This window comes from Balaenoptera musculus, chromosome 10 (assembly GCF_009873245.2).
Source record: "Balaenoptera musculus isolate JJ_BM4_2016_0621 chromosome 10, mBalMus1.pri.v3, whole genome shotgun sequence".
NCBI lineage: Eukaryota > Metazoa > Chordata > Mammalia > Artiodactyla > Balaenopteridae > Balaenoptera > Balaenoptera musculus.
Window position 1 is genome coordinate 57,841,836 of NC_045794.1, and position 27,993 is coordinate 57,869,828.

Below are 27,993 nucleotides of genomic sequence, written 5' to 3' on the forward strand. Positions count from 1 at the left end.
TAGGCTAACAAAAATATGTGATAACTTAAGCATAATTTATACCTCAAAAAATATATTTTAAAACCCTGTCAGTAGTTTCAATGTTTCTTTTTCTGTGTATATATAATCCTATGAATGTGTATACATAGAAACCTTTCCCTCTACTTTCTTTTTTATTTTTTGTAAAATGAAGAGGATAACATCTTTGTATCATGCATTGGGTAACAAAATGTTGAGTTTGGTTTTCTGCTTCACACTGGTTCTTCTAGTCAGCTGCGATTCTAGGATAAATTGAGTGACCCAGAAGTATGTCAGTCTATTTCTCACCTTCCTCAACACAGAAGAAAAGCATCTCACCACTCCAGTTTGTAGAATTTCACCTCTTTAGTTTCTGAAAGGCACAGTTCAAGAGAAGAAAAAAGAAGCTACTGCACAATGTTATTTATTACTGAATGATATACAACTACATGCCCCAAGTAAAAGAATAAACAAATTATATGGCAATCTATACATATTTAAAGAAATCATTTTGAAGATAGTGATGGAGAAAATGCTTGTGATATAACGTTCATGGAGAAGACTCTGCTAAGATGATTCATAAGTGAAAAGTTGAATGCAAAATGTACACTGTGATTACAACTAAGGCATCAGGAGGGACCTTCAAGATGGCGGAGGAGCAAGACATGGAAATCAACTTCCTCCCCACAGATACATCAGAAATACATCTACATGTGGAACAACTCCTACAGAACACCTACTGAACGCTGGCAGAAGACCTCAGACTTCCCAAAAGGCAAGAAACTCCCCACATACCTGGGTAGGGCAAAAGAAAAAAGAAAAAACAGAGACAAAAGAATAGGGATGGGACCTGCACCAGTGGGAGGCAGCTGTGAAGGAAGAAAGGTTTCCACACACTAGGAAGCCCCTTCGCGGGCGGAGACTGCGGGTGGCGGAGGTGGGAAGCTTCGGAGCCACGGAGGGGAGCGCAGCCACAGGGGTGCGGAGGGCAAAGCGGAGAGATTCCTGCACGGAGGCTCGGCGCTGAGCAGCGCTCACCAGCCCGAGAGGCTTGTCTGCTCACCCGCCGGGGCGGGCGGGGGCTGGGAGCGGAGGCTCGGGCTTCGGTCGGATCGCAGGGAGAGGACTGGGGTTGGCGGCGTGAACACAGCCTGAAGGGGCTAGTGCGCCACAGCTGGCCGGGAGGGGGTCCGGGAAAAAGTCTGGAACTACTGAAGAGGCAAGAAACCATGGCTTCGGGGTGCGCGAAGAGAGGGGATTCAGAGCACCGCCTAAATGAGCTTCAGGGACGGGCATGAGCCACGGCTATCAGCGCGGACCCCAGAGACGGGCATGAGACGCTAAGGCTGCTGCTGCCGCCACCAAGAAGCCTGTGTGCGAGCACAGGCCACTCTCCACACCTCCCCTCCCGGGAGCCTGTGCAGCCCGCCACTGCCAGGCTCCCGTGATCCGGGGACAACTTCCCCGGGAAAACACACGGCGTGCCTCAGGTTGTTGCAATGTCACGCCGGCCTCTGCCACCGCAGGCTCGCCCCACATTCCAATTATGACTATCATACTCCTCCCTCCCCACCGGCCTGAGTGAGCAAGAGCCCCCTAATCAGCCGCGGCTTTAACCCCATCCTGTCTGAGTGGGGAACAGAAGCCTGAGGACGACCTACACGCAGAGGCGGGTCCAAATCCAAAGCTGAACCCCGGGAGCTGTGCGAACAAAGAAGAGAAAGGGAAATTTCTCTGTGCAGCCTCAGGAGCAGTGGATTAAATCCCCACAATCAACTTGAGGTACGCTGCATCTGTGGAATACCTGAAGAGACAATGAATCATCCCAAAATTGAGGCAGTGGACTTTGGGAGAAACTGTGGAATTGGGGTTTGCTGTCTGCGACTGATTAGCTTCTGATTTTTTTTTTTAGGTCTTTATTGAATTTGTTATGATATCGCTTCTGTTTTATGTTTTGTTCTTTTGCCCATGAGGCATGTGGGATCTTAGCTCCCTGACCAGGGATCGAACCCACACCCGCTGCACTGGAAGGTGAACTCTCAACCACTGGACCGCCAGGGAAGTCCCTCTGATTTTCATGTTTATCTTAGTTTAGTTTTTAGCACTTGTTATCATTGGTGGATTTGTTTATTGGTTTGGCTGTTCTCTTCATTTATTTATTTATTTATTTATTTATTTATTTTAACACAAAAAATTTTTTTTTATTTATTAAAAAAAATTTTTTTTTCTTTCTTTTTTTCTCCCTTTTCTTCTGAGCTGTGTGGCTGACAGGATCTTTGTGCTTCTGCCAGGTGTCAGGCCTGAGCCTCCGAGGTGGGAGAGCCAAGTTCAGGACATTGGACCACCAGAGACCTCCCAGCCCCTCGTAATATCAATCGGCAAGAGCTCTCCCAGAGATCTCCATCTCAGCACTAAGACCCAGCTCCACCCAAAGGCCAGCAAGCTCCAGTGCTGGACGCCCCATGTCAAACAACTAGCAAGACAGGAACACAACCCCACCCATTAGCAGAGAGGCTGCCTAAAATCATAATAAGTTCACAGACACCCTAAAACACGACACTGGACATGGTCCTGTCCACCAGAAAGACAAGATGCATCCTCATCTGCCAGAACACAGGCACCAGTCCCCTCCACCAGGAGGCCTACACAGCCCACTGAACCAACCTTACCCACTGAGGGCAGACACCAAAGATAATGGGAACTACGAACCTGCAGCCTGTGAAAAGGAGACCCCAAATACAGTAAGTTAAGCAAAATGAGAAGACAGAGAAATATGCAGCAGATGAGGGAGCAAGGTAAAAACCCACCAGACCAAACAAATGAAGAAGAAATAGGCAGTTTACCTGAAAAAGAATTCAGAGTAATGATAGTAAAGGTGATCCAAAATCTTGGAAATAAAATGGAGAAAATACAAGAAACGTTTAACAACGATCTAGAAGAACTAAAGAGCAAACAAACAATGATGAACAACACAATAAATGAAATTTAAAATTCTCTAGAAGGAATTAATAGCAGAAAAACTGAGGCAGAAGAACGGATAAGTGACCTGGAAGATAAAATAGTGGAAATAACTACCACAGAGCAGAATAAAGACAAAAGAATGAAAAGAATTGAGGACAGTCTCAGAGACCTCTCGGACAACATTGAACTCACCAACATTCCAATTATAGGGGTCCCAGAAGAAGAAGAGAAAAAGAAACGGACTGAGAAAATATTTGAAGAGATTATAGTTGAAAACTTCCCTAATATGGGAAAGGAAATAGTCAATTAAGTCCAGGAAGCACAGAGAGTCCTATACAGGATAAATCTAAGGAGAAACACGTCAAGACACATAATTATCAAACTATCAAAAATTAAATACAAAGAAAAAATATTAAAAGCAGGAAGAGAAGAGCAACAAATAACACACAAGGGAATCCCCATAAGGTTAACAGCTGATCTTTCAGCAGAAACTCTGCAAGCCAGAAGGGAGTGGCAGGACATTTTTAAAGTGATGAAAGGGAAAAAACTACAACCAAGATTACTCTACCCAGCAAGGATCTCATTCAGATTTGTCAGAGAAATTAAAACCTTTACAGACAAGCAAAAGCTAAGAGAATTCAGCACCACCAAACCAGCTTTACAACAAATGCTAAAGGAACTTCTCTAGGCAGGAAACACAAGAGAAGGAAAAGACCTACAATAACAAGCCCAAAACCATTAAGAAAATGGTAATAGGAACCTACATATCGATAATTACCTTAAATGTAAATGGATTAATGCTCCAACCAAAAGACATAGACTGGCTGAATGGATACAAAAACAAGACCCATTTACATGCTGTCTACAAGAGACCCACTTCAGACCTAGGAACACATACAGACTGAAAGTGAGGGGATGGAAAAAGATATTCCATGCAAATGGAAATCAAAAGAAAGCTGGAGTAGCAATTCTCATATCAGACAAAATAGACTTTAAAATAAAGACTATTACAAGAGACAAAGAAGGACACTACATAATGATCAAGGGATCAATCCAAGAAGAAGATATAACAATTGTAAATATTTATGCACCCAACATAGGAGCACCTTAATACATAAGGCAAATGCTAACAGCCATAAAAGGGGAAATTGAGGGACTTCCCTGGTGGTTCAGTGGTTAAGAATCCGCCTGCCAATGCAGGGGACATGGGTTTGATCCTTGGTCCGGGAAGATCCCACATGCCGTGCAGCAGCTAAGCCGGTGTGCCACAACTACTGAGCCTGCGCTCTAGAGCCTGCATGCCACAACTACTGAAGCCCGCATGCCTAGATCCCACGCTCTGCAACAAGAGATGCCACTGCAATGAGAAGCCCGTGCACTGCAATGAAGAGTAGCCCCTGCTCGCTGAAACTAGAGAAAGCCCGCATGCTGCAATGAAGACCCAATGCAGCCAAAAATTAAAAAAAATTATTAATTATTTTAAAAAAGGGGAAATCGACAGTAACAATAATAGTAGGGGACTTTAACACCTCGCTTTCACCAATGAACAGATCACGCAAAATGAAAATAAATAAGGAAACACAAGCTTTAAATGATACATTAAACAAGATGGACTTAATTGATATTTACAGGACATTCCATCCAAAAACAACAGAATAAACTTTCTTCTCAAGTGCTCATAGAACATTCGCCAGGATAGACCATATCTTGGGTCACAAATCAAGTCTTGGTAAATTTAAGAAAATGGAAATAGTATCAAGTATCATTTCCGACCTGTCCCATATGAGACTACATATCAATTACAGAAAAAAATCTGTAAAAAATACAAACACGTGGAGGCTAAACAATACACTACTAAATAACCAAGAGATCACTGAAGAAATCAAAGAGGAAATCAAAAACTACCTAGAAACAAATGACAGTGAAAACACGATGATCCAAAACCTATGGGATGCAGCAAAAGCAGTTCGAAAAGGGAAGTTTATAGCAATACAATCCTACCTCAAGAAACAAGAAACATCTCAAACAACCTAACTGTACACCTAAAGCAATTAGAGACAGAAGAACAAAAAAACCCCAAAGTTAGCAGAAGGAAAGAAATCATAAAGATCAGATCAGAAATAAATGAAAAAGAACTGAAGGAAACAATAGCAAAGATCAATACAACTAAAAGCTGGTTCTTTGACAAGATAAACAAAATTGATAAACCACTAGCCAGACTCATCAAGAAAAAAAGCGAGAAGACTCAAATCATCAAGTGGGGTCCTTGGTTGGTAAATCAAGGGCCAGGTGGTTGGGACACTAGTCCTTTGGCGATTACTCTCTCTCACTTTTCTCCTAATCCAGGTTGCAGAATCATATCTTAAGAGTTGGAGGAATATTTAGAGACTGGCTAATTTCTCTTGATAATCACCAAGGAAGAACCAAGAATGGCCTGTGACAAAGTTCCCAGATGTTTTGCGATCCAGGTAAGTAACTTTCCTCAAAGCAAATTAGATTAATGTTTCTATCCACAGCTCACCTCTCAGGTCCAGGCTTTGTTCCCTGGTCTGGCACTGAAAGAAGTGCTTGAGCTTTGAACAAGGTGGAAAAAACATGAGATGTCGTCCACTCTTGATTTTCCCGTCGCGTACTCCTGCAACAGTAGACTCCAAAGTTTAAAGACTTTTTACTATGTCAAAGTTGCCTCTGAATCAGCCTTGTCTATTCAGCTGTTCCCTGGGGACATTGTGATAGGCTCATCGTTACAGTATGAGCATCTTTATACAAGGTCTGTTTTCCGGATATTTTGAAACTTCCCCAAGCCCTGCTTATGTAAAGTGTGAATGTTCCATATTAACATAAGGTACTCTTGCACTCTGAGCATGGAGTAACTCAAGACCCGTGACAAACTTGTATGTTTTCCAAAATATGTTTGCAGCATTTCCCTCTTGCCTATAAAATAGCATTAAAGGAAATGTCTCGCTCCATAAATATAACTGTCAAGTACTTAAGTGACTTGCACTTCATCATCATCATCACCAAAATAGTAAAGTGCCTTTTTTATCCAGGGCTAGGATCATAGTGTACTGGGCATATTCCACAGATATTTGAGTAACACATTGAGAAGATGCAGCCACTGGGTTTTTATCAAACTTTTCTAAAGGGACCATAACATCCAGTTGTTTCCAGATATAATTTCTGTATTTTAAGTGTGATGGCTAATTTTATGTGTCAACTAGACTGGACCATGGGATGCCCAGGTATTTGGTCAAATGTTATCCAGTGTTTCTGTGAGGGTGTTTCTGAATGAGATTAACATTTAAATTGGTAGACTGAGTAAAGCAGATTGCCCTCCATAATGTGAGTGTGCCTCATCCAGTCAGTTGAAGGCCTGAATAGAATAAAAAGTCTTGACTCCCCGCCAAAGTGAGGATTCTCCCTGCCTGATGGCCTACATACCAGTATATTGACTTTTTCCTGCCTTTGAACTTGAACTGAAACATTGGCCCTTTCCGAGTCGTAAGCCTACTGGCCTTCAGACTGGAACTACACCATTAGCTCTCCCGGGTCTCCAGCTTCACCCACTCACCCTGCAGATCTTGAAACTTGCCAGCCTCCATAATTACACAAGCCAATTCCTTACAATAAATCTCTATCTCTTTACATACACATTCTATGGGTTTTCCTTCTCTTGAGAACACTGACTAATAGAACACATAAGAATCAACATATTATTCAAGATGGAAGATTCTGTCCACTGACAGAGGATTCTGGGAAGATAGTGGAGGAGGGAGCACCAGGAATCCGTCTCGCCATGCAAACAACAATTGGCAGAATCTCTCTGATGTACTTGGAACTCTGGAATCTGTTGAAGGCTTGCAATTTCTAGGGAAAGCCTTGGATGGTAAATTGCAGTTAATTTTAGTCCATTTCAGCTCTTAGCACAGTAGCAGCTATCCATCCCCCACTCCCAGCCCCATGGCAGGCAGCTGTGCTGATGTTCCTGGAGCAGCTTGCACACAGCTTGTGGGAGCCAGGGCAGGCAAAAAGGATCCTGTCCTCTAAATATTGGAAACCTATGCACTGCTCACTGATTGCTGTTTCTGATCACAGAGGTGCAGACAAAAAGGCAGGCAGCCGTTGTTGCAAGCCCTTCCAGATGAAATGAATTCCAGGGAATTTAAAGGGCCAGCCTTCTGCCCCTACCCGCTTCATTTTTCACTTTTCCCTCTTTCAGAAGCCAGACATTAAAGATTGGGACATTCAAAAACAACTACATATATGGGGAAAATTAGAAAGTGACCATGCATGACCAGGGAAAGGCTCAGAAAAGAGCTGATAAGACCTTAAGTTTACAACTCAGCCTGACCCTCAGCACAAAGACACCTGACACAATTAAAAACAAACATATAAAACAAAAAACAAGAATAATGACAAAACCCAGCAAATCCTAGGGAAGAGGGAGAATCTGATTTCCAGAGTTACCACATTATTAGATTCAAATGTCCAGTGTGCAAAAAAAGCACATGGCATACAAAGAAACAGGAAAGTACAGCTCATTTAAAGGCAAAAAATAAATCAACAGAAACTCTCTGTAAAGACCTAATGGCAGATATCCAAGACAAAGACTTAACACAACTGTTTTAAAAATGCTCAAAGAATTAAAGGAAGATATAGAAAAACTCAAGAAGATGATGTGTGAACAAAATGGAAATATTATTAAAGAGACAGAAGATCTAAAAAGAAATCAAAAGGAAATTCTGGAGCTGAAAAGTACAGAAACTGAAATGAAAAAATTCACTACAGGTAAAGGTAGGTTTGAGCAATCAGAAGAGAGTATCGGCAAATTTTAAGATAGGAAAATGGAAATTATTAAGTATGAGGAACAGAAAGAAAAATGATTAAAGGAAAGCAAACGAATCTATGTTATTGCAAATGGCAAAATTTCATTCTTTTTATAGCTGAGTAGTATGCCATTGTGTATATGTACCACATCTTCTTTATCCATTCAGCTATTGATGGACATTCAGGCTGCTTCCATATCTTGGCTATTGTAAATAATGCTGCAGTGAATGTGGAGGTACAGGTAACTTTTCAAGTTAGTGTTTTCATTTTTCTTTGGATAAATACCCAGAAGTGAGTTGATGAATCCTATGGTAGTTCTATTTTTAATTTTTTGAGGAACCTCCATACTGTTCTCCATAGTGGCTGTATCAATTTACATTCCCACCAACAATGTAGGAGGGTTCCCTTTTCTCCACAGTCTCTCCAACACTTATTTCTGTACAGCACAGGGAATATAGTCAATATTTTATAATAACTTTGTATGGAGTATAATCTATAAAAATATCAAATTAGTGCATTTTACAACTGAAACAATATAATATTGTAAGTCAACTATATTTCAATAAAATAATAATAATAATAAAATAAAACATAACCATCACCAATTAAAAGAAAACAAGTGAATAAGGCCCAAGGAATCTGTGGGACACCATAAATCTAATCCAGTAAAACTAAGATGTGCAAAAAAATATATAGCATCTTTATTTTCTTATCCTTATAACTCAATCTCTTCCAGATTAAACAATCTATGTCTGGTAAACGCTCAGTCTTTCAAACTTCCTCCCTCTTTGCTCCTACAGGAAGTGTCATCTTGGGGTACATAGGCACTGATGTGACTTCATTATGGCAAGTGTTGGGAGGATGGGGGATCTTGGATCCCATTCACCATCTGAGTTCTTGCTGGTTCCTGCTGTGGGACTATATCTAGGTCCTGAACTGATATCTGCTGAAGTGAAAATGGACCTATCTGTCTTTGGGGCATTGTGCTGGCATTCGCTGCTGAAGTCAATAAGAGCAGCCAATTATCTCTGGTCTTGAACTCTTTCATATCCCCCATTATGTTCTTTGACTAGTCCTCAGACCTCCAAACAATCTAGTCCCACTCCATTACCTCTCTGGCCTCTTCCTTGTCACTCTTCCCTTTGCCTAGCCTTCCCCAAGCACATTAATCTCCTTGCTGTTCCTTAATGCACCTTGCATGTTTCTACGTCAGGGTCTTTGTACCACTGTTCCCTCTGTTTGGAAGTCATGGCTTGCTCCCTCGCTGTATTCAAGCCTTTGCTCCAATGTCATCTTCTCTTTACACATTCCTTAACCATCTTATTTAAAACTGAACATGACTCCTGAGCTCCCACACTCCCTTCTTGCTTTATTTTATCCATGACAATCAACACTATCAAATATATCATATGCTTTGCTTATTTGTTTGATTTATTATCTGTTTCCCTCCTCATGAATGTAGGTTCACTGTAGAGATTAGGGCTGATAAATAGTGCAGAGGACTCAGAATTGATATGGTATCTGCTCCATGACTTTGGGATTCAATGAAGTGCATCAATGCCTTAAGTAAGGATAAGCACTGAATGGTACAATAAACACCTCATATGATTTGGGGTGGAATCAAGTCAGTATCAGGCCACCCCACATCCATTCATGTCCTCCACTTTTCAGATTTCCATAACTGTCCTCTTCTCAGCCTCTACTGGCTTTTATTTTAAAACTCCAAAGGTACTAACAAATGACAAAGATGTCTTATTTTCTTATCAAAAATTTATTGAGGGCATACATACTTAAACTTTTGTGTTAGTGAAGGTAATTCTAGCTGCTATAACAAAAACATTTCAACCAAATAGAACCTATTTCTCACTGAGATGATCAACCCAGGGTGGCTGGTGGGTGGGGTTTTACCCACAGAGGGATTTAAGAGCCCAGGCATGTCCCATCTTATGGCTCCACCCTCCCTGTCAGTTACTCAGCATCCAGTTAGGAGAGCAAACAGAGGATGAAAGAGACAGAGCAGTTGCCTAACCACCTTGACCACACACATCACTTCTGCTCACATACCATTGGTTAGAACTAGATCATGGAATAACTGGATGCAAGAAGCCATGGAAATTGCAGTCTCTGCCTGGGCAACTCTTTCCCTGTGCCAATTCTATGCCATAGAAGGAAAAGCACAGATCTTGGGCAGTTAGCTATTTCTACCATGCGTGTTGCATGATATGTAAGCATTTTCACATACATTGCTTCATTAATTCTTTCAACATCTTCATAAACTATTAAGATCATTCCTACTATACAGAGAAGGAGACTGATACCCAGAGATAAAAATTGAGGCTTTAGAATGTGACTCCATTTTTGGAGATTTGCATTTTTAATATAGTCTTTATGGAGATATAATTCACATACCATACAATTCACTAATTTAAAATGTACAAAGCAATGGTTTGTAGTATGTTCACAGAGTTGTGCAACCATCACCATGATCAATTTTAGAATATTTGAATCACCCCAAAAAGAAATTTTGTACTCTTTAGCATTTCCTTCCCATTTTCTCCTCAGCCCCCTCAGCCCTAAGCAACCACTAATCTACCTCCTGTCTCTACAGATTTGCATATTCTGGACATTTAATATAAAGGAAATCATACAATGTGTGGTCTTTTGTGACTGGCTTCTTTCACTCACCTTCATGATTTCAAGGTTCATCTGTGTTGTAGCATGGATCAGTCCTTTATCTCGTTTTATTGCCCCAAAATATGGCACTGAATGGATAAAGCACAAATTTGTTTATCCATTCATCACGTGATCGACACTTGGATTGTTTCCATTTTGCCTATCATGGATAATGCTGCTATGAACATTTGTAAACAAGTTTTTATGTGAACATATGTTTTTATTTTTCTTGGGTATATACCTAGGAACAGAATTGCTGGGTCATATGGTAATCCATGTGTAACCTTTTTGAGGGACTGCCAGACTCCTTTCCAAAGTGGCTGTGTCCTTTTACAATCTCCCTAGCAGTGTAGAGGGTTCCCATTTCTCCACATCCTCCCCCCACACTTGTTATTATTCCTCTTTTTTATAGTGGGATTTGCATTTTGAGAGATGACGACTTCGGTCAACTTCAAGACTTAGAATTATGGTTCAGTTCCTTCAGTAAGAAACTAGATAAGGAGAGAGGGGCTTAGGAAACATTTGAAAGGATTTGTCTTCTGTGCTCTTTCTCCTAGGTACACATACCTTATCCTGCCATCTGGATGCCCAGGAACCTGAAGTGGTGGCACTCCATGAATGCTTGCCCTTCTTGGGCACGTTCCTTCTTGCCCCACATTCCAGACTTTTCCTGACCACTCCTTTCCTGACACCCCGCAATAAATAATTGGATGCAGAAAGTTTTAAGCCTTTTTGTTTTGACCTATCCATGTCGACCCTGTGGACTTTCTGATCTGAGAATATTTTGACCCCTGTGTTTGGGAGTTAAAACTTTACATTAAAATTCTGCATACATAGATTAAAATACCATTAAGAAAGTATTTTTAGAGCCATAGTAATTTCTATTAAGTTACTATAATTCCTTGATAAAATTTTTATTCCCAGGCATTAAGATATTTCTAATTATTTTCCATTTTAATTGTTAATTTACTGAAATTCTTTTCATTGGAATCAATTATTTTCCACATAAGGTTTAAATGAAAATGTTACTCAATGTGGTTTTTCTCCTTATTGCTCATATCAAATTTTTATTGATTATAGTTTCTGCAATTGCAGCTTTTCTTTTATAGCCATTATTTGTACCAAATCCAATTGTCTCAGGTCAAATTATTCATTCCTAAACTTAGTCAAAAAATTGGATTCTTCTGTCAATTTTTAGGCAATAATAAATTTTAACATGTGCCAGTGTAGTTGTTGGCAGTTTTATTTAGTGTTGATTACTTCTGCCAAGTCTAATTTTTCCCTGTTTAACGTTTGCATGTTTCAATGTGAGCATTAAGGCACGATTCTTCAGATTTTCATCTCTAACAAATTTTATCGTGTGCAGTTTTCACCACTGTCATTTTCTTTTGTACTGATTATTCCTGCCAATAATATTTAGTAGGAAATGGATAAAGGACTGATAGTTGGACATTTTTTTCTTTTTAATGAGAAAACTGTGAGAAGTTTCCTCAGCTATTTCAAAGTTGTTCTGCTGTCTGGAATTTCTCTGTATTGATGACTTAATTCTTTAACATATTTCCAGTCAAGTTGGGTATTCTGTACTAACCACTCATGTTGATGGCAGAGCAATGAGCCAATGGTGGGATTATCATATCCTTGGGTCAAACGTCCCTGGATCAATATAATCCTGGGTCACAAAATTAATTGGTTCAATGTGTTCTATACCTGATTCATCATTGGAATCAGCTGGGGAACTTCTTTTAAACATACAGGTTCCTGGGCTTCCCTGGTGGCGCAGTGGTTGAGAGTCTGCCTGCCAATGCAGGGGACATGGGTTCGAGCCCTGGTCTGGGAAGATCCCACATGCCACGGAGCAGCTGGGCCCGTGAGCCACAATTGCTGAGCCTGCGCGTCTGGAGCCTGTGCTCCGCAACAAGAGAGGCCGCGATAGTGAGAGGCCCGCGCACCGCGATGAAGAGTGGCCCCCACTTGCCACAACTAGAGAAAGCCCTCGCGCAGAAATGAAGACCTAACACAGCCATAAATAAATAAATAAATAAATAAATTTAAACATACAGGTTCCTAACCCACCTCTTCCATCCCTATCTGCCCCAAGTCAGCAAAGTCTCACTTTACATGTCTGAGATAGGCTCCCAGCAGCTATTTAATTTTTTCTTAATTCCTCTAATGATTCTCATGTCTATCCATGGGAGTCTTCTGGGCTAAGCCATACCCAGAAGGGGGCTGTCCACTTGAGCCTGTGTCAGAATAGTTTTATAACTTACCAAAAAAGAGAAAAAGGACATTAAGGAGGAAAAGGAAACTGCTGGTGGCCAAGAAACAGTGGGTGGGTGTGCTCACTGGAAGGTCCTGGTAAAGATATAAGAGGCATGCAGGCAGTGGTCGTCAATTTGGAGGTCAAGAGAAGGAGACGGAAGTAAAGCAGCACCGTTCAGAGTCTAAGTTCTCAAACCTTAGGCACTACTGAGTCTTCCCTCTTTTCTGGTCCTTGTTCTGCTTTGCTTGGTTTGGAGGAGACTTTTAAGGCTGGGCAAGATGGTGCCCTGCTCAGTGACTAAACTGTCAGTAACCTGATAGAGAAGATGTGAATCTCAGTCTACAACTCAAGGTGGGAAAGAAATAGAAGTTCATTTTCTGTGACTCAACTTATTTTCTATTTTTGAGATGCCCATTCATTGTAGGAAGGAAAATAAGTTCAGTCAGTTCAAGGTTTTCCTTCTCTTACCCCAAGGTGGGTAAAAGTAGAGTAGTGGACCAGTAGTTTTAGTGCCAATGTGTTTTGAATGGAAGGCTACTATGTCACCTGCAGAGGCAGATGGATCCACACCCAAAGTTTGGTTCAGATGTTGCTACTGATGTTGCCACACATACACACCAAAATGGTATAGAAAGGTTTATTACTTACATAATTGGTGTCTGTGTCTGGGGTGAGCAGGATAGGCTTCTTAAGCAAGTCTGAAATAAAAAAGCAAGGAAATGAGACTGGCCTGGGTTTTTATTGTGGTTAGGGTTTGGGGCTGGGCATGAGAGTCCCCATGCAGCAACGTCTTGTGGTTTGGCTGGTGCCAAAATGGTGAGCACCCAGGCTTTTTTATCAGCTTGTCCAGACGTGGGGCAGAAAGGGAAGAGGAAGAGGTAAGGCTTAGAAGGTGTCGGCGGTCAAATATCAAAATATGAAATCAGATTATTCATTAGAAGGGCATTTGTCTTTGATTTCACTTGTCCACACAGAAATCCTCTGAAGCAACCAGCATCTCGTCTGATCCTTGGTATTTAAGAATAATTATTATTACAGTTATATTTATTGATTAATTACAAAGTCCCAGGAACTCTTGTGTCTTACATGTACATTTCATTTAATCCTGACTGCAATCTTATGAGACAAGTACTATTATTATCCCAATTAAAGATGAGGAGAGTGAGGCACAGAAGTAATGGCATCTGGGACTTCCCTGGCTGTCCAGTGGTTAAGTTTCTGTGCTTCCACTGCAGGGGGCGTGGGTTCGGTCCCTGGTTGGGGAACTAAGATCCCGCATGTCGAGTGGTGTGGCCAAAATAATAATAAATAAATAAATAAATAAATATTAAAAAAAGAAAAAAAGATGTAATGGCATCTCCCTGCTGCTGGACTCAGGCTGTCTGGCTTCAGATTCTGTGCTCTAACCTCTGCATTATACCTCTCTTTCTTGTCTTCCTGGTCCCTCTCATCCTACCACTACATGATAAAACTGAGCTACTCTGGTGCACAGGAAGTTCCAAGAGGCTGTCTCTACCTCTAGAGCTTCCTGCTTCCATGTGAATCTAATCCTGGAAGCAGGGCTCTAATCCCACTCTCCAGAAATGGGTCAGCCAGGATCCGGGCAGAAATCAAATGGCACTTTCAAATTGGGTAATTTAAGGAGAACTCATAAAGGAACTGCTTACAAAAATGTGGGAAGAGTTCAGGAAAAGCAACAGAGAATGGGACAGGGATCCATCACCACCCTACACCCCAGCCTGAATGAATGAGGGGAGGAAGTGGTTACAGGAACCAAGAAAATGAGTTGTGGGGAGAAGGCCATCTGAGAGGACCTGTGGCCTTTAGTTGAGGAGCACAGCTGGGAAGACGAAGGAATAAATATCCTGACCTTACTTTCCTCCTGCTCTCCAGATCTCTTGCCAATGTCTTCTACTAGTCAAACCCAATGGAAGAATGGAGGGAAAGGAAATTGTCGATGCATTCCATATGGACAGCCACCCAGGGCACCAGGCAGAATGAAGGATGGGAAGTGGATCTGTGGGGTAAAATGGAAAATGTCCATCATAGGCTTACCGATATCTATGCTTTTGTCACTCCTCCTCCCTCTCTTCTCTCCCCAGTCTAGGTAAAAAACAAACAGACAGATATATATATATATATATTCAGGAAGCTGGCAGGAGCAGAAAGGAAGCTCTTTTCTCTCTCTCTCAATTTCTCTCTCTCCCTTTGCTCACCCTCTCCATTTCTTAGAAACCCATTCAACTGCCAATATTAGAGGGTCTGCCATATATTGGCTTAAACGCAAAAAGGTTTACGTGGTTCACATAAGTAGTTTTATGACCCAATGAGCCATTGAGAACCCATCTTTCAGCTCTACCATCATCGACATTTTTGCTTTCATCCTCACTCTGGTTGTCTTATGGTTCTAAGATGGCTGTTTCTGCTCCAAGCAGCACATCGGTACATCTGTGTAGTAGGCAGAAAGAAGGATAAAGGAAAAAGAGGAAGAAAAAGCCCCCCAGAAATGTATCATGTATATCTCATTGGCCAGATAGTGTCATATAACCACCTTGAACCCTTGGACTACAAGAGAATGTGTCCAGCAATTGTCTTTAGTTGGGAGAATTCGAGTTCTCTTCAAAAGGATGGAAAGAAAATAGATACTGGGTAGGCAGCTATTGGTGCCTGACATTCTTAACATTTTATCTATATTAGAAATCTGCTCTGCTCCCATAACTCTTTAGGCCATTGGAAATCAAATCTAGGAAGAGACTTATAGACACTCAGAGAGAGAAAGAGAGAGAGAGGGAGAGGTGGATAAATAGATGGATAGATAGATGGATAGATAGATAGAGAGATATAAAATTAAGCACATGACTGCTCAGCTAGTACACATTCCTTAGACCTTCCTGCAGCTAGATGTGAACATTTGCCCATCTTCTCACCAACTGAATGTGAGTAGAAGAGGTATGTGCCCCTGTGTTTAGGCCTTAAGACACAGGACATGTGTTCCTATGCAGCTTCTTCCTCTTCCTACAGTCTAAAAGCTAATGCCTGTGACCAGCTTCTGCTACGCTCTAGGGGATAATGGACCAACAAGACGGCATATCTCTAAATGTCTACATGGATCAGAGACATGGCCAAAGCTGGACTGTTAAATCCAAGGCTGTTATGAGAAAGAGATAAGAGCTTCTTCGTTCTATAAAGCTACTTCTTTTTGAGGTCTCTATGTCACAGCCTCAAATACCTTCTGTTCCAAACATGATTCTCCAGGATGGTTACTACCTCATGCAAAGCTGTGCCTGGGTTTATTTGCGATATTTTCCCAGACTCCCCAATGCAGAATTCAAATGGGAAGAAGCGGGATTATTCTTGTGGATTAGCAGCCATTCTTTGGGCAGTCTGGATGTTCTCAAGAAGGATGAAGACAAACAGGAGCTAAAGTTATGCATAAGAGGGGTACAGAGTAACAGCTAAAGGAGACCAGGACATAAGAAGGCCACAGTGGAAAATTCTCACAGTCCTTCCTCTAGGTCAATGGGGAGACTGAGTCTCATTCAACCAAATCTTGATTTGTTCAGTTTTCTAGGTCTATATCACTTGAGGCAGTTATAGTCACAGACTCATTGGTAATGATGCCATTGGGGCTTTTCTTAACATTGTACCTCTTTTTCCTGTCTTCCTGGTAAATTTTGCTTTTGTGATTGAATTTTATCATTTGTCAAGTGAGTGGCTGAAGTATTTAAAATTCTAGAGAGAATATAGCAAATGACTGTGGAGACAAGTATTGACATGAGAATCATTAGAAGGCCTTGGACAATGCCTCTTAGCCAAGATCCTGCCTCATCTGGGATTATCCAGGAAAACAAATCCCATCTCCACCCTGAGTCTTTAGTGAAGGGATGTTTGACCTAAATAGGTTTGTATAATACTTGTTCATCCTCCTGATTTATCCAGAGAAACAAAACTATGGAAAGAAAGTTTAAGAATCTCACAGATGGTTATGAAAAGGAGATGAAGAAGGATGTGGTAGTTTGTTATGTTATTTTTAGGGTACAGGAGGTCTTGAACTGAAGATCTTGGATAGAAGCTATCCATTTTGAGCAGCCTGCTGCTTTGTCCAAAGATCTTGGAAAAGCTATCACCTTCTTGATGTCGTCTTCTGGAAGATTCCAAGGGATTCTGTTTTGGATCTCCTGTTGATATAGAAGTCTAGGAAATAAATGTATGATAACTTTTTTACTGGAAACAAGGATCCAAGGGTTGATCCCCTAGAGTTTTACTGCAGTGTTTATGGCTAACAACACTTGATATGATCCTTTCCAATGAAGTTTGAGAAGAGTCTTATGTTGTTGTTGTTTCCTGTAATTCAAGACTTGAGGCTGAAGGTCATGCAGGGGTTCCTGTGCTTTATGATTGAGAGAAGCTGCTTGGACCTTTGATTATGAACTTGAATATGCTGCATTCATATTCTACAGTATTTGCCATGTTGGACTATAAAAGAGCAGTCAAGAGAGGGGGTGAGAACCCTAAGGGCAATGGGCATCTAGTGACAAGTTCATATGGGGACAGTCTATGAGTTCCTGTTAGACTGGCCCTAATGGCCATGAGAACTAGGGGCAAAGCCTTTGGCCTTGGCAACTAAAGTTCTTCAGATAGCTTTACAAGTCTCAGTTAGTACCTCAATCACTAGATAAATAGGTGGGTATTGCCAAGTGGAAAAAACAAAGTCTAAAAGTTTCTTTGCTACTATCAAAGGAGTTGCTTTATGGCAATGAAAGACTTCTAGAAGACCAGGAAACACAAAACACATTAGTAAGGACATATTCATAACCACATGAAGTGAATAACTGAATGAAGTCCATTTGTAGATAGATTTCCAAAAGGTCCTAAAGGTTTTGGCTTGTCTTTATGCCTCAGCTTTACAATTCTCTCAAGATGGTAGGTTTGACAGATGGGAAATACGTCAGAGATGTACTCTGAGATCTTATTGAAATGTCCCTACCAACGTTTATTTTTGATGGTTTTTAAATTTGCCTTTCCATAGTGGGTCACAACATGTAACACTTTTTGAGAAGATTCATTTCAGCATCTTGGGGCAGACCAAGAGATCATCTTGGTGCCACTATAGCTTTCTGGGAGAAGAAAACAATTTGACTTTTTTCAATACACTTTTTCAGAATCAAATGCTTAATACTGGCGTTAACTCAAGACCTGATGCCAATAGTTAGGAGTCAGTTTTGGCTTTGACTCTTGGACTTGCTGGACAGCTTGGAGGTGTTAAAGCAGCTCATTTAGTGTAGTAACCTGCTAAAGCACTACCCTTTGCTCCCTGAGTCTGCTTTTTACTGTGGGGCTCAACCCTAATATAGCCAATTCCTTTGGCAAAACAAGGCATCTAATAGGACTTTTATGTGACTGCCATGTTTAATTGGAAAACCAGATGCAGTTAAGAAGCCATACTGCTTCCAAAGCATATCAAAATCATGAATTACTCCACACACATATTTGTTATATGCATAGATATTTGCTCTCTCATCTCTACCTAACTGGCAGGCTGCAATTGTAAGTGCTGCAATTTCAGCAACTTGTATAGATTTTGCCTCTGGGAAAAGACAATATTCACATAAGTCTGAGTGGGCTGCAATCACACACTAAGCTTGATAGCCTCTTTGTTCAGTTCTCAAATGGGATCCTTCCAAAAACAGTTCTAAATCTGGGTTGTCTAAAAGAGTTTCGAGGAGATCAGAGTGAGGCAAGGGAAATTCCTGAATACGTGCATGACAGTGGTGAGGTTTTCCTTCTTTTGAGAGAGGAAAAAAGTTGGAGGGCTTTGGGGACTATAGCAATGGATAGAAACATGTGTGAATGAGAAGAGGAGGATTTCATAGAAGGTCAGTCTAGAAACAGAAAAGCATTGAGTGTTTTCAGTAAAGAGTAAGATCTGCATGACATGAAGGACCATAAGGTTAAGTGGAGATCTTAAGACTAAGTCAGTAGAAGCCTCAGTTAACTTTGCTGCTGTTGCCACTGAACACAAACAAAGAGGGTAGGCTTTTGGTGTAGGGTAAAATGAGAGGCTGTTTAAGTGATGGGTGTTTGAAACCCATTGTGCTGTTGAGTTAGAACCCTCAAAGCTTGTCTTTGGATCTTTTGTATACAAACAGAAAGAAAGGTCTATGGTAATTGGGGAGTAGAAGCATAGGAGCTTCTGAAAGGCATTTTTAAAGTTACACAAGGCTCTAGGTGAGTCTATCCCAGACAGGGGCTCAGGTACTGGAAAATCAATCTGTACCAACACCAAATGATTCTTCTCTTCTATAGAATTCCAGAAAGATGTGGTCCAGCCATGGCACATTTAAGAGTGGCACCACATTAGCAAAGTAGCTTTCACTCCAACAGATTCACCATATTCATTCAACAGATTCATTACCCAGAAGAGAATGCTGATTAGTGAGAGGAATATCTGAGATTCCTACCACTGAAATGTTTTGGTTACTCCAAGGAAGGAATGATGGAAAGCTGGGTTGATGGTAGAAATGTGTACATCTGGTATCAAAAAAGGAAGATCCTAGATTTTTTTCATGATGGCATGGAAATTTCTTCTTTTTGTTTTAAGGGCAATTTTAGAAAACCAGAGAATCTACTTACTCAAAGAGGAGTCATTGTGTTAGACAAAGTTGGTACTTTGTCACTTTAGAGTCTGTCTTTCAATGAAAGTTAAGGCAAAGCAAGTGTTTTTCAGGGTCCTTTTTCCTTATGATATCCACAGGTATCTTTGTCTAGACTAGCCATAGAGATGTTTTTGTTCCTGGATTTATCTAAGTGCTTAATCTGAAAAGTTATTAAGTTAATCTGTAATTTTTTTTTTTCTGAGCCAAAGTATCTTCAAAGCGCTCACCAAGCTCTTGTAATTCAGAGGGAAAGCAGTCTACCATCCTATATTCTGTTTTCTAACTAAATCTGTCACATCAGGTTTAAGACCATCAACAAAGAAGGTAGTTAGGGCAGCTGTGATATCTTCATTCCTATTGAGAAAAGAATATTCTAGAATGTGGTAGTTAAGCTGTTTCTGAAATCAGGGATGGATCTATTTTTCTCCCTCCTTACATAACTGGATTTTTCACCAATGCATTTTGACAGGAAATACCTCAGGAATAGCTGCTAAGAGATCTGATCCTATTTTTATACTTTTTACATTCATTTACAGTTAAAATTTGTCCCTTTTTTTGTTTGTTTCATTTTGGTAATCAATCCATCCTGCTTTTCAAATGAAGTTCTACCATCTCTGGTTTCCCACAAAGAGATGAACTAACTGATAGAGATCAGGGAAGCCCAGACTCTAAATTCCTAAGACAATGCTTAAAATCTTCAACTAACTTCCATTTTTCCCTAGGAGGAATCAGAAAGTCCCTTGCTACATTATGAAAATCTGATCTTGACCAAGATTTAAAGCTGCAGAATCATTTCCATCTACATTAAAAGATACTCTGAGGAGATATTCTCCAGTGAGAGGACTATATTTAGGAATGGGCAGTGGAGGATAGAGAAGGGGGTTGAGATATGGTGCAAGAGAAGGAGGGAAGGAGCAGAGCAGGGACAGGAGGAAATTGAGATACAGGGGGCCAGGAGGAAAGCCAATCCAAAGATGGAGCAGAAGTGGAAAAAGAGAGCTTAAGTTTGGATTTTTAGATCCTTCACATTTTTATTAGATTTTCCTAAGGAGTCCTTAAGAGAAGTAATTTTATAACTTTGCTGTCTTTTAGAGGTTTTTTTGTCTTTAAAAGTCCTCTTCATACCAGTTAAATTTTTGTTAACCATTGAATATTTGGAATCTTTGAATCTTTTCATGCTAAGGTGCCATACAAAGGCATTGTCTTACTCATATCCCAAGTTCCCCAGGGTGGTCTCTGAAGTTCTAAACTACTCCCAAAGCTTCCAATGTTTACTGCTATTGGCTTTATAATGTTAAACCTATATTCAAGTGGCCTGAACAAACTAACGAAACCTCCTTGGCACTATGGCCCCACCATGACTGTGAGAACCTCTATTAGTAGAATGAATCAAACCAAGAGATGTATACCAAAGAGAATAAAGAGGAAGAATAAAGGCTTAGGCAGTGCTTCAACACCAAGAGAGCTGGGCACTGGTGTGGTCCATAGAAGGACTTGCTCCTCTATGAAGTGGCCTGGGCTGAGCAGCAAAGGGGCCAATCCTGCCTGAATCTCAGCAGCAAAACTGTGGAAGAAATCAACTAGAGAGCCATTAGCATAAGGCTCTGAAGGAAGGCTCCAAAGAAGCATTCTACTTGGAGAAGGACAACGGAAAATTTTGCATGGCTTTAGCAGGAGGGGGTTGGCTGAAGTTCAGCTAGACCTAGCAGGATAAGGGGTTGGCTGAAGTCCAGCTAGTTTTGGAAATGGGAATAGAGGGATTGTTCTTGCGGAATAAGAGTCATTGTTCGGGCAGGCTGGATTTTACGAAGCGAGGTAAAAAGGAAGAATTAGGGGTTAAAGTCACATGTAAGAGGGGATGGGAAGGAACAGCTGCGGGGTGAGAGTGGGGATACAAGGACTTGTAAAGGCCAAAGTGGAAAATTCTCCAGTCTCAATTTGTTTGGGTCTCTTACATACAAAAGCAGTAAAATTTGTTTTCACGGGGGCCTTCAATGCCTTCATTCAAAGTGATTTCCAACAACGTGACCATGTCAGTGGGGACAATGTCTTGCAGCAGAACTCCCTTGACTAAGTTTCTTTAAGCTTCTGGACTAGGCTGTGGATTGGGGGATTCTGGGAAAATAAGAGGAACATTTCCTTTAATGGCCTCTTCTTTTCACAGAGGATAATTCAGATTTGTCGGGAATTTTGCAGGGTAGGATTCAAATGGAAAAAAGGTAAATCCAATGGATAAATTCTTCCACATTATTGCATGTACAGATAAATGTGAAAACCTTTTAGAATTCAGCAGTGTTCTTTTATTCTGTCAAGATCCCAGAATAATGAAACATAATTTTGAGGAAGAGAATTCAAAGTACTTGGATGTTTGCTTATTTTGGTTCAGGGGAATGCTGGCACCCTTAGAAGACTAGCCCTTAAGTATGCGATATTGGAATGGAAGTCAAGTAGGAAAAAGCATTGGTTCCTCTTACATAAGCTTCAGCTGAATATAACTTTCTCATGACATTTCAGCCTTTTTTTCCCCTCCCATCTTGGATAGAAATAAGTGAAAAGATAGAACCAAAAGAAGGGACAGTATTAAAGAGATTTTCCAGATGTTTTAAAACCCTGGAAAGCATTCAATTCTGGTTTGATGTGGGGTATAAGTTAGCCCACTTATTTTTTTTCCCTGAATCATACAGCTGGTTCCTGAACTGAATGTTCATCTGTGCCCTTGTGAACAAGTTCCACCACAGTCAGAGGTGAAAATATTGGAGAGGCTTCCACAAATCTGAGTCACTGAAGGGAAACCGTGTGACTTCTGTCCTCCTCTTTATGATTAAAAAAATTGTAATAAAAGCATTGTTTTTGCCATAATTTCAAAGGAGGTCATAAAATTGATGGATCTTGCCAGAAGTGGATCATTTAAGTAACTATTTATTCCAACTTTGCCACAGATGTAGAGTAACATGCTGTAGGTGTTACTTGCCTGTACTTGAGTCTCATGAAATATAAAACCCATTCATTATTAAATTTGTCTTGTTTGAGGTTTATTTGAACTTGTTTTTTCAATGTGCATGGAATGTATAAAAATTGACTTTGTCCAAACCATTCATTTAATTGCTTTTGACTGCTTGGTGAACGTACCATATACCAGGCGTTGACAGTGTTTTGTGCTAAGAAAGCGTAATTCTGAAACAGCAGAAAACCAAGGATACTGTTGTCATAGTTTAATATAAAACCCATCAGGGCCAGGACACTGATGTTCATTATTTCATTCGTGTATCCCTGAAAAGCCTTAATGATGAATCATGTTGGTTCTTTCAGAATATGTACTTTCGGGCTTCTCTGGTGGTGCAGTGGTTGAGAATCTGCCTGCCAATGCAGGGGACACGGGTTCGGGCCCTGGTCTAGGAAGATCCCACATGCCGCAGAGCAACTGGGCCCGTGAGCCACAATTACTGAGCCTGCACGTCTGGAACCTGTGCTCCGCAACAAGAGAGGCCGTGACAGTGAGAGGCCCGCGCGCCGCGATGAAGAGTGGTCCCCGCTTGCCGCAACTAGAGAAAGCCGTCGCACAGAAACGAAGACCCAACACAGTCATAAATAAATAAATAAATAAATAAATAAATAAATAAATAAATAAATAAATAAAAAGAATCACCAACAATTGTTAAATAATCACAGTTTAAAAAAAAAAAGAATATGTATTTTCTTCTCTTCCATTTGCCGTTCAACTACTACATTCTGCTAAAGGCAGTGTTTAGAACATTTTTCAATTGTTTCAAGAACATATACTGTAGATATTCTATAATTTTTAGTGCTATGCTTTAAAATTTTTCTGAAAAAGATAACTTTTTTCCTGTACCTAAAAGGAAGGGTCTGCTTAAGGAAATTCAATTTAATAAGCTTATGTCAAATTAAGTGACTGGCATTGTGGTAAATCCTGTAAATATACTTTTTTTCAAAGATAAGATTTGTATATTTGCCTATGAGTACAGGGATATTTAGAAAAAAGATATACAAGAAATTAGAAAACAAAATAAAACTTTACAAGTGTTTCAAATTAGGGGTTCAGGTAAGTCTTTGGGTAAAATTGTTACATAAGTAAATTTTGTCTTCCTTTGCTCTCCTTATCCTTCTTAATGTTATTTTCTCTCAGTTGTGTATGCACTTTTTCAATCAGTTGTATAAACTAATTCACACTAGAGTAATTTTGATTGAAATCTCTAAATATTTGTTGGACATCTCCCCATGGATCCAACTCTGTACTTGGGACTACAGGCATTGTTTCTTTGATCTTCAGACTATCTCCTAAAGCATCAGTATTACCTGCAACCCTGTTAGAAATGCAGAATCTCAGACCAACTAAATTGAAACCTGCATTTTAACATTATCTCCAAGTGATTTGTAAACACATTAAAATTTGAGACAGTGGTCTGGAGCAAAGGTTCTCAAACTTTAGCTTAATCACATTCATCTGGGCGGCTTGTTATGAGGTCTATATTTGAAGAACCTCTGGTTTAGATGATATAAAAGAAATCCTTGCCTTTAAGCATTTTATAACAGCTGGGAAGCAAATTGATCATGCATTGAATAATTAGAGAACAGTTGAGTGCTAATCTATGTGATTTTGAGTTTAATGCAGTGGAGTTTTGAGAAGGGAAAGATTAATGTGGAGTTGAGTTGTCAGGAAAAGTTCCATTGCCTGGGAAAGGTGGTAACACTGATGAAATTGAGAAAGGCAGAAAGTATGGCCAATTTTTAAGAAAAGATGATATGTTTCATCACAGATATACTGAGCTAGAGGGACTGATGGACCAAAAGAAAGTTCATATCACTGACACTTGGAAATGCATGATTTTAGTGCAGCTCAAGCTAAGGATCAAAAGACCATTTGCATTGTGAGGGCAGGAACCTTCCCTTATTCTTCCATCCTCAGTGCTCGTGGTATACCTGACACACAGGAGGTGTTCAGTAGCTTTTTGCTGACTTAATGAATAAATGAATATAGATTTAGATTCCCTAAAGCCATGACCCTTCACAAATTTTCCCACTTAGATGCATTTAGTCTTTGAAAGAAGACAACAGGAATAACCAAAAAGCTTAAGCCAAAACTATAAATCTTTAATAGTGGATTTTCCAGCCCTGAGGAAGCCAGAAGAAAAATATTTTTGGTGGGAAACATTGAACTTCCTACATTACCTATGAATAAGGCTATTATATAGGGAACTCTATATACATTCATTCTATTTTTTTTAATGTTTGTCATGTGTTTTGCTAGGAGAAAAATTGTTAGCAATCTTAAACACTCTCAGAAAAGTTTTAAAATTAATTTGAACCTTATGATTTTCCCATTATCATTACTGGAAAGCGTTGGGTGTTACTGCCTGCAGAATCTCCTCCGAGCCAAGAAAAACCTGCATATTGTGAGAAGTCTTATAGAGAGAAATGTAGTTTCTAGCCAATTCTTCTATAACCATCCATCACATCTCTTGATTTCCAGTCTTTCTCCTTATATAAACAAGATTGAATTTGCTTTACTGCTACCAGGCACAACTGAAGTTGGTGTCAGGGGGTTGGTATGTTCCATCGCTGTTAAACTAATTCTTTGATCTTAAGGTAATATTTACTGACTTGGGGAGCTTGGGACGTGATGTGACATTACTTCCAGGTCATTCAACGTGACTAAAAAATGATTAAATATGTGATCCAGCTTTCAACAGAGTAGAAAAGGGGATAGAAGAAAGAGAGAATCATAGTACCCTCTCCCCCACTGAAACATGTTGGATGAATTGCACATACAAAGAGATAGCTTTTATGTTGAGTTTTAATCAAACGTATCATGCTTTATTATTTTATAAGCATGCTGTAGTATATAAAATACTTATGTAACAAATCAGTTAAACTTAAACCTCTTTGTAGGGGTTTCTGATTTGGTAAACAGCTTTCCCCTTTACTCTGTTATGATGTATGATGTCATACTTACATACAGTTGCCATACTTACAAACACATACCATATATTTCACCCATACATAGAAATGACTATCCCACCCTGCCCTACCTTCTGAACCAGAATCCCCCTCAACTACTGCTTTGGAGCCATTATGAAAAAAAATCTGTGGCTTTTAAATACCTTATGGGAAAAAGTGGAGAAAAAAATAAATAAAACCAGCTTAGGGGAGCTGACCCTAACTGTTTTCCTCATCGGAATGACATTAATCCTAGATTCATTCAGGTTAGAAAATCACCTTCTCTTTAAACTGTAAATACCATTTTGAAGGTTACTATCTTCCAATTACATTTTAGAATGATTTGCTTGACCCAGTTGCTTTCCTCTTAATCATGGGTTGAGTGAATTGGGCTTAGGATTGGGGATAAAGGAAGGCAGATAACCATGGCATATGGAGGCATTGGTGGGGGGGAAAGGGATCAAATATTAATAGCATGTTGCAGTGGAGCACTGAGGGTAACATAGAAGTACTAAGGATTGAGACTAGATGGCAGGAAAGGGCTATAGAAAGCAAGGTGAGGCAATGTCAAAATTAAATTTCATGTGCTTCAAAATTTTGTTTTGTTAATCCAAAATTAGGAAGAGAAGCTGTTTTGTCCTTCTTCACATATCCCAAAGATCCTTTCTCTTGGGATCCAGAATTCTGGTTAGTATTGATTAATAAAAAGGGGTTTTGTCTTGCCTATCTTTGGTTGGTAACCTTTTAACTACACAAACAATCATTACGAGTTTCTGTTTCTTGACAACATGCCTGTTTCCTACCTCAACTACCTTAAGTGCAAAAAGCTCCCTCTCCACAGTATTTACAGTTCAATTATGAAATCATATACATAAAGGTAGGGAAGATAATTGTTTGGATGCAAACACAAACTTAGAAACTTCAAACCATCAATGACACTATCACGATTCTGATTACAAAGTTGCTGAGAATAGATTCTATCATGAGTTTTCTATCACTTCCCAAAAGGTCACCAGAATAGTGTGCTGTTTTCAGTCTAAGCACTGAAATAACATAAAGAAGCAAAATTCCAAGAAAGATTAAAATCAGTTATATTGCTAAATTAAAAACTAATTCAACAGGAGCCAATTGCACATGAGACAAGGTTCCTCCCCACCACTCTACCCTACCCCAACCCCTGAAACATAATGAACAAGTCATTTGGCTCAAGAAGTCATGGTACTATTCACAATTGCCTTATCACGAGGGAAAAACTAGGGACAAACTTTGTTCTTCTAAAAATCAGAAGTCCGTTTTGTACCATGTTAGAAGACCTCACTATACTCTGCAGAATGGATTGCCCATGGCTTATTGCCCATTGCCTATTGAGTTGAGTTAAGCTGAAAAAACTGGGCAAACCCACTGTTGCATTATCTTACAGTTAAACAGAAAGAAAACTAAGAGCTTCAAAGAAACTTAGTGTTCAGAAAATTAGTTGCAACATATATATTATGAATATATATTCATATATATTATGTATGTATATAATATAAATTTGTATAGTATAAATGAATATAATATATATTAAAAATCAGGTTAATAAATACAATTCAATTTCCTGTCTTTAAGACATGATTTCTGGTTTGACCATGCAGCCTTCAAACCAGACGTACTAGTCACGTAATTACTTTAGCCAGCCGGTAATCTGGGCTGTCCATGTGATGGAAAACAAATGCTTCGTATATAAGCCTTTTCTAGTTTTGACAGGACAGACCAAATAATTTTTTTAGAGAAATGTTTCATTGTGGGCTATGGTCAGGCAATAAGAACCCTTCCAGTCACCCACATTCACTGGCATGCTCTATGCCCTTTCCAAAGCCATTTGTTTGCTTTTATGAAAGCACAGACTGAAAACAGGTTGAATATTAAATCCAAGGAATATTAAATTATTATTTAATGAGGATGTTTGTGGGACATAAAATTAAACCATAGCAGTATTCTACAAGACTACATGATTACAGAGAGAAAGAGAAAGAGAGCAAGAGAGAGGGAGGGAGAGAAATGATCGAGCTAGTTTACTACTGTTGGAGTTTAAAGTTATCACAACCAGTTTCAGAAGCATACGGTATGCTTGAGGGTCTAGTGTACCTGAGAACATGATACTCCCAGCAGGAATTTATTTAGCTTCCAAATGATCCATTAAGAAAGTTATAAAGTACAAGAAATGTTCCCAACTACTGTTTAGCAAACAAAATTTTTAGTACTTGTAGGTGAGCCCAAAAGACACTAGTGTATAACTATAATAAAAGTTTTGTGTTCCAGAACCTTTTGCCAAGATCATTTATGTCTTATTTTGTTAACCATACTTTTCAGAATTGCCCGGGTTCTTTGCTTTCTGCACTTACTTTTCCCCTCCAAAAAAAAAAAAAAAAATGGAGAGAAACATGCCCTCCAAGAAAGAAATTTTCTCCCCTCCAACAAAGAGGCTAACATCTTACGCATACATATATTCTCTTCCACCTAATTCGAAAGATGTGTAAGAATGGAACATAAACTCATTTACCTGCTAGGGGTCACTATGTTTAAAAGATAGTAAAGATGTTTCAAACTGGCAACATTTAAAATCATCTCTGTGTCATCTATTTATGTGTATCCCTTGGAGATAATAAGTAATTGTTTGTTCTT

General features: G+C 39.8%; 1 protein-coding gene across 3 annotated transcripts in view; it reads right to left on the reverse strand.

Moving 5' to 3' along the window:
* The window catches only part of TSPAN8 (tetraspanin 8), a 251,161-nt gene that overhangs the window by 77,994 nt on the left and 145,174 nt on the right, over positions 1–27,993 (reverse strand). For 2 of the 3 annotated variants that reach the window (XM_036867093.1, XM_036867095.1), the window contains one exon: positions 13,367–13,416. In XM_036867093.1, coding sequence (XP_036722988.1) covers positions 13,367–13,416 — 50 coding nt within the window. Of the gene's footprint in view, positions 1–13,366; positions 13,417–14,588; positions 14,696–27,993 lie in introns of those variants that run through there. The other variant, XM_036867094.1, reaches the window with a different exon arrangement.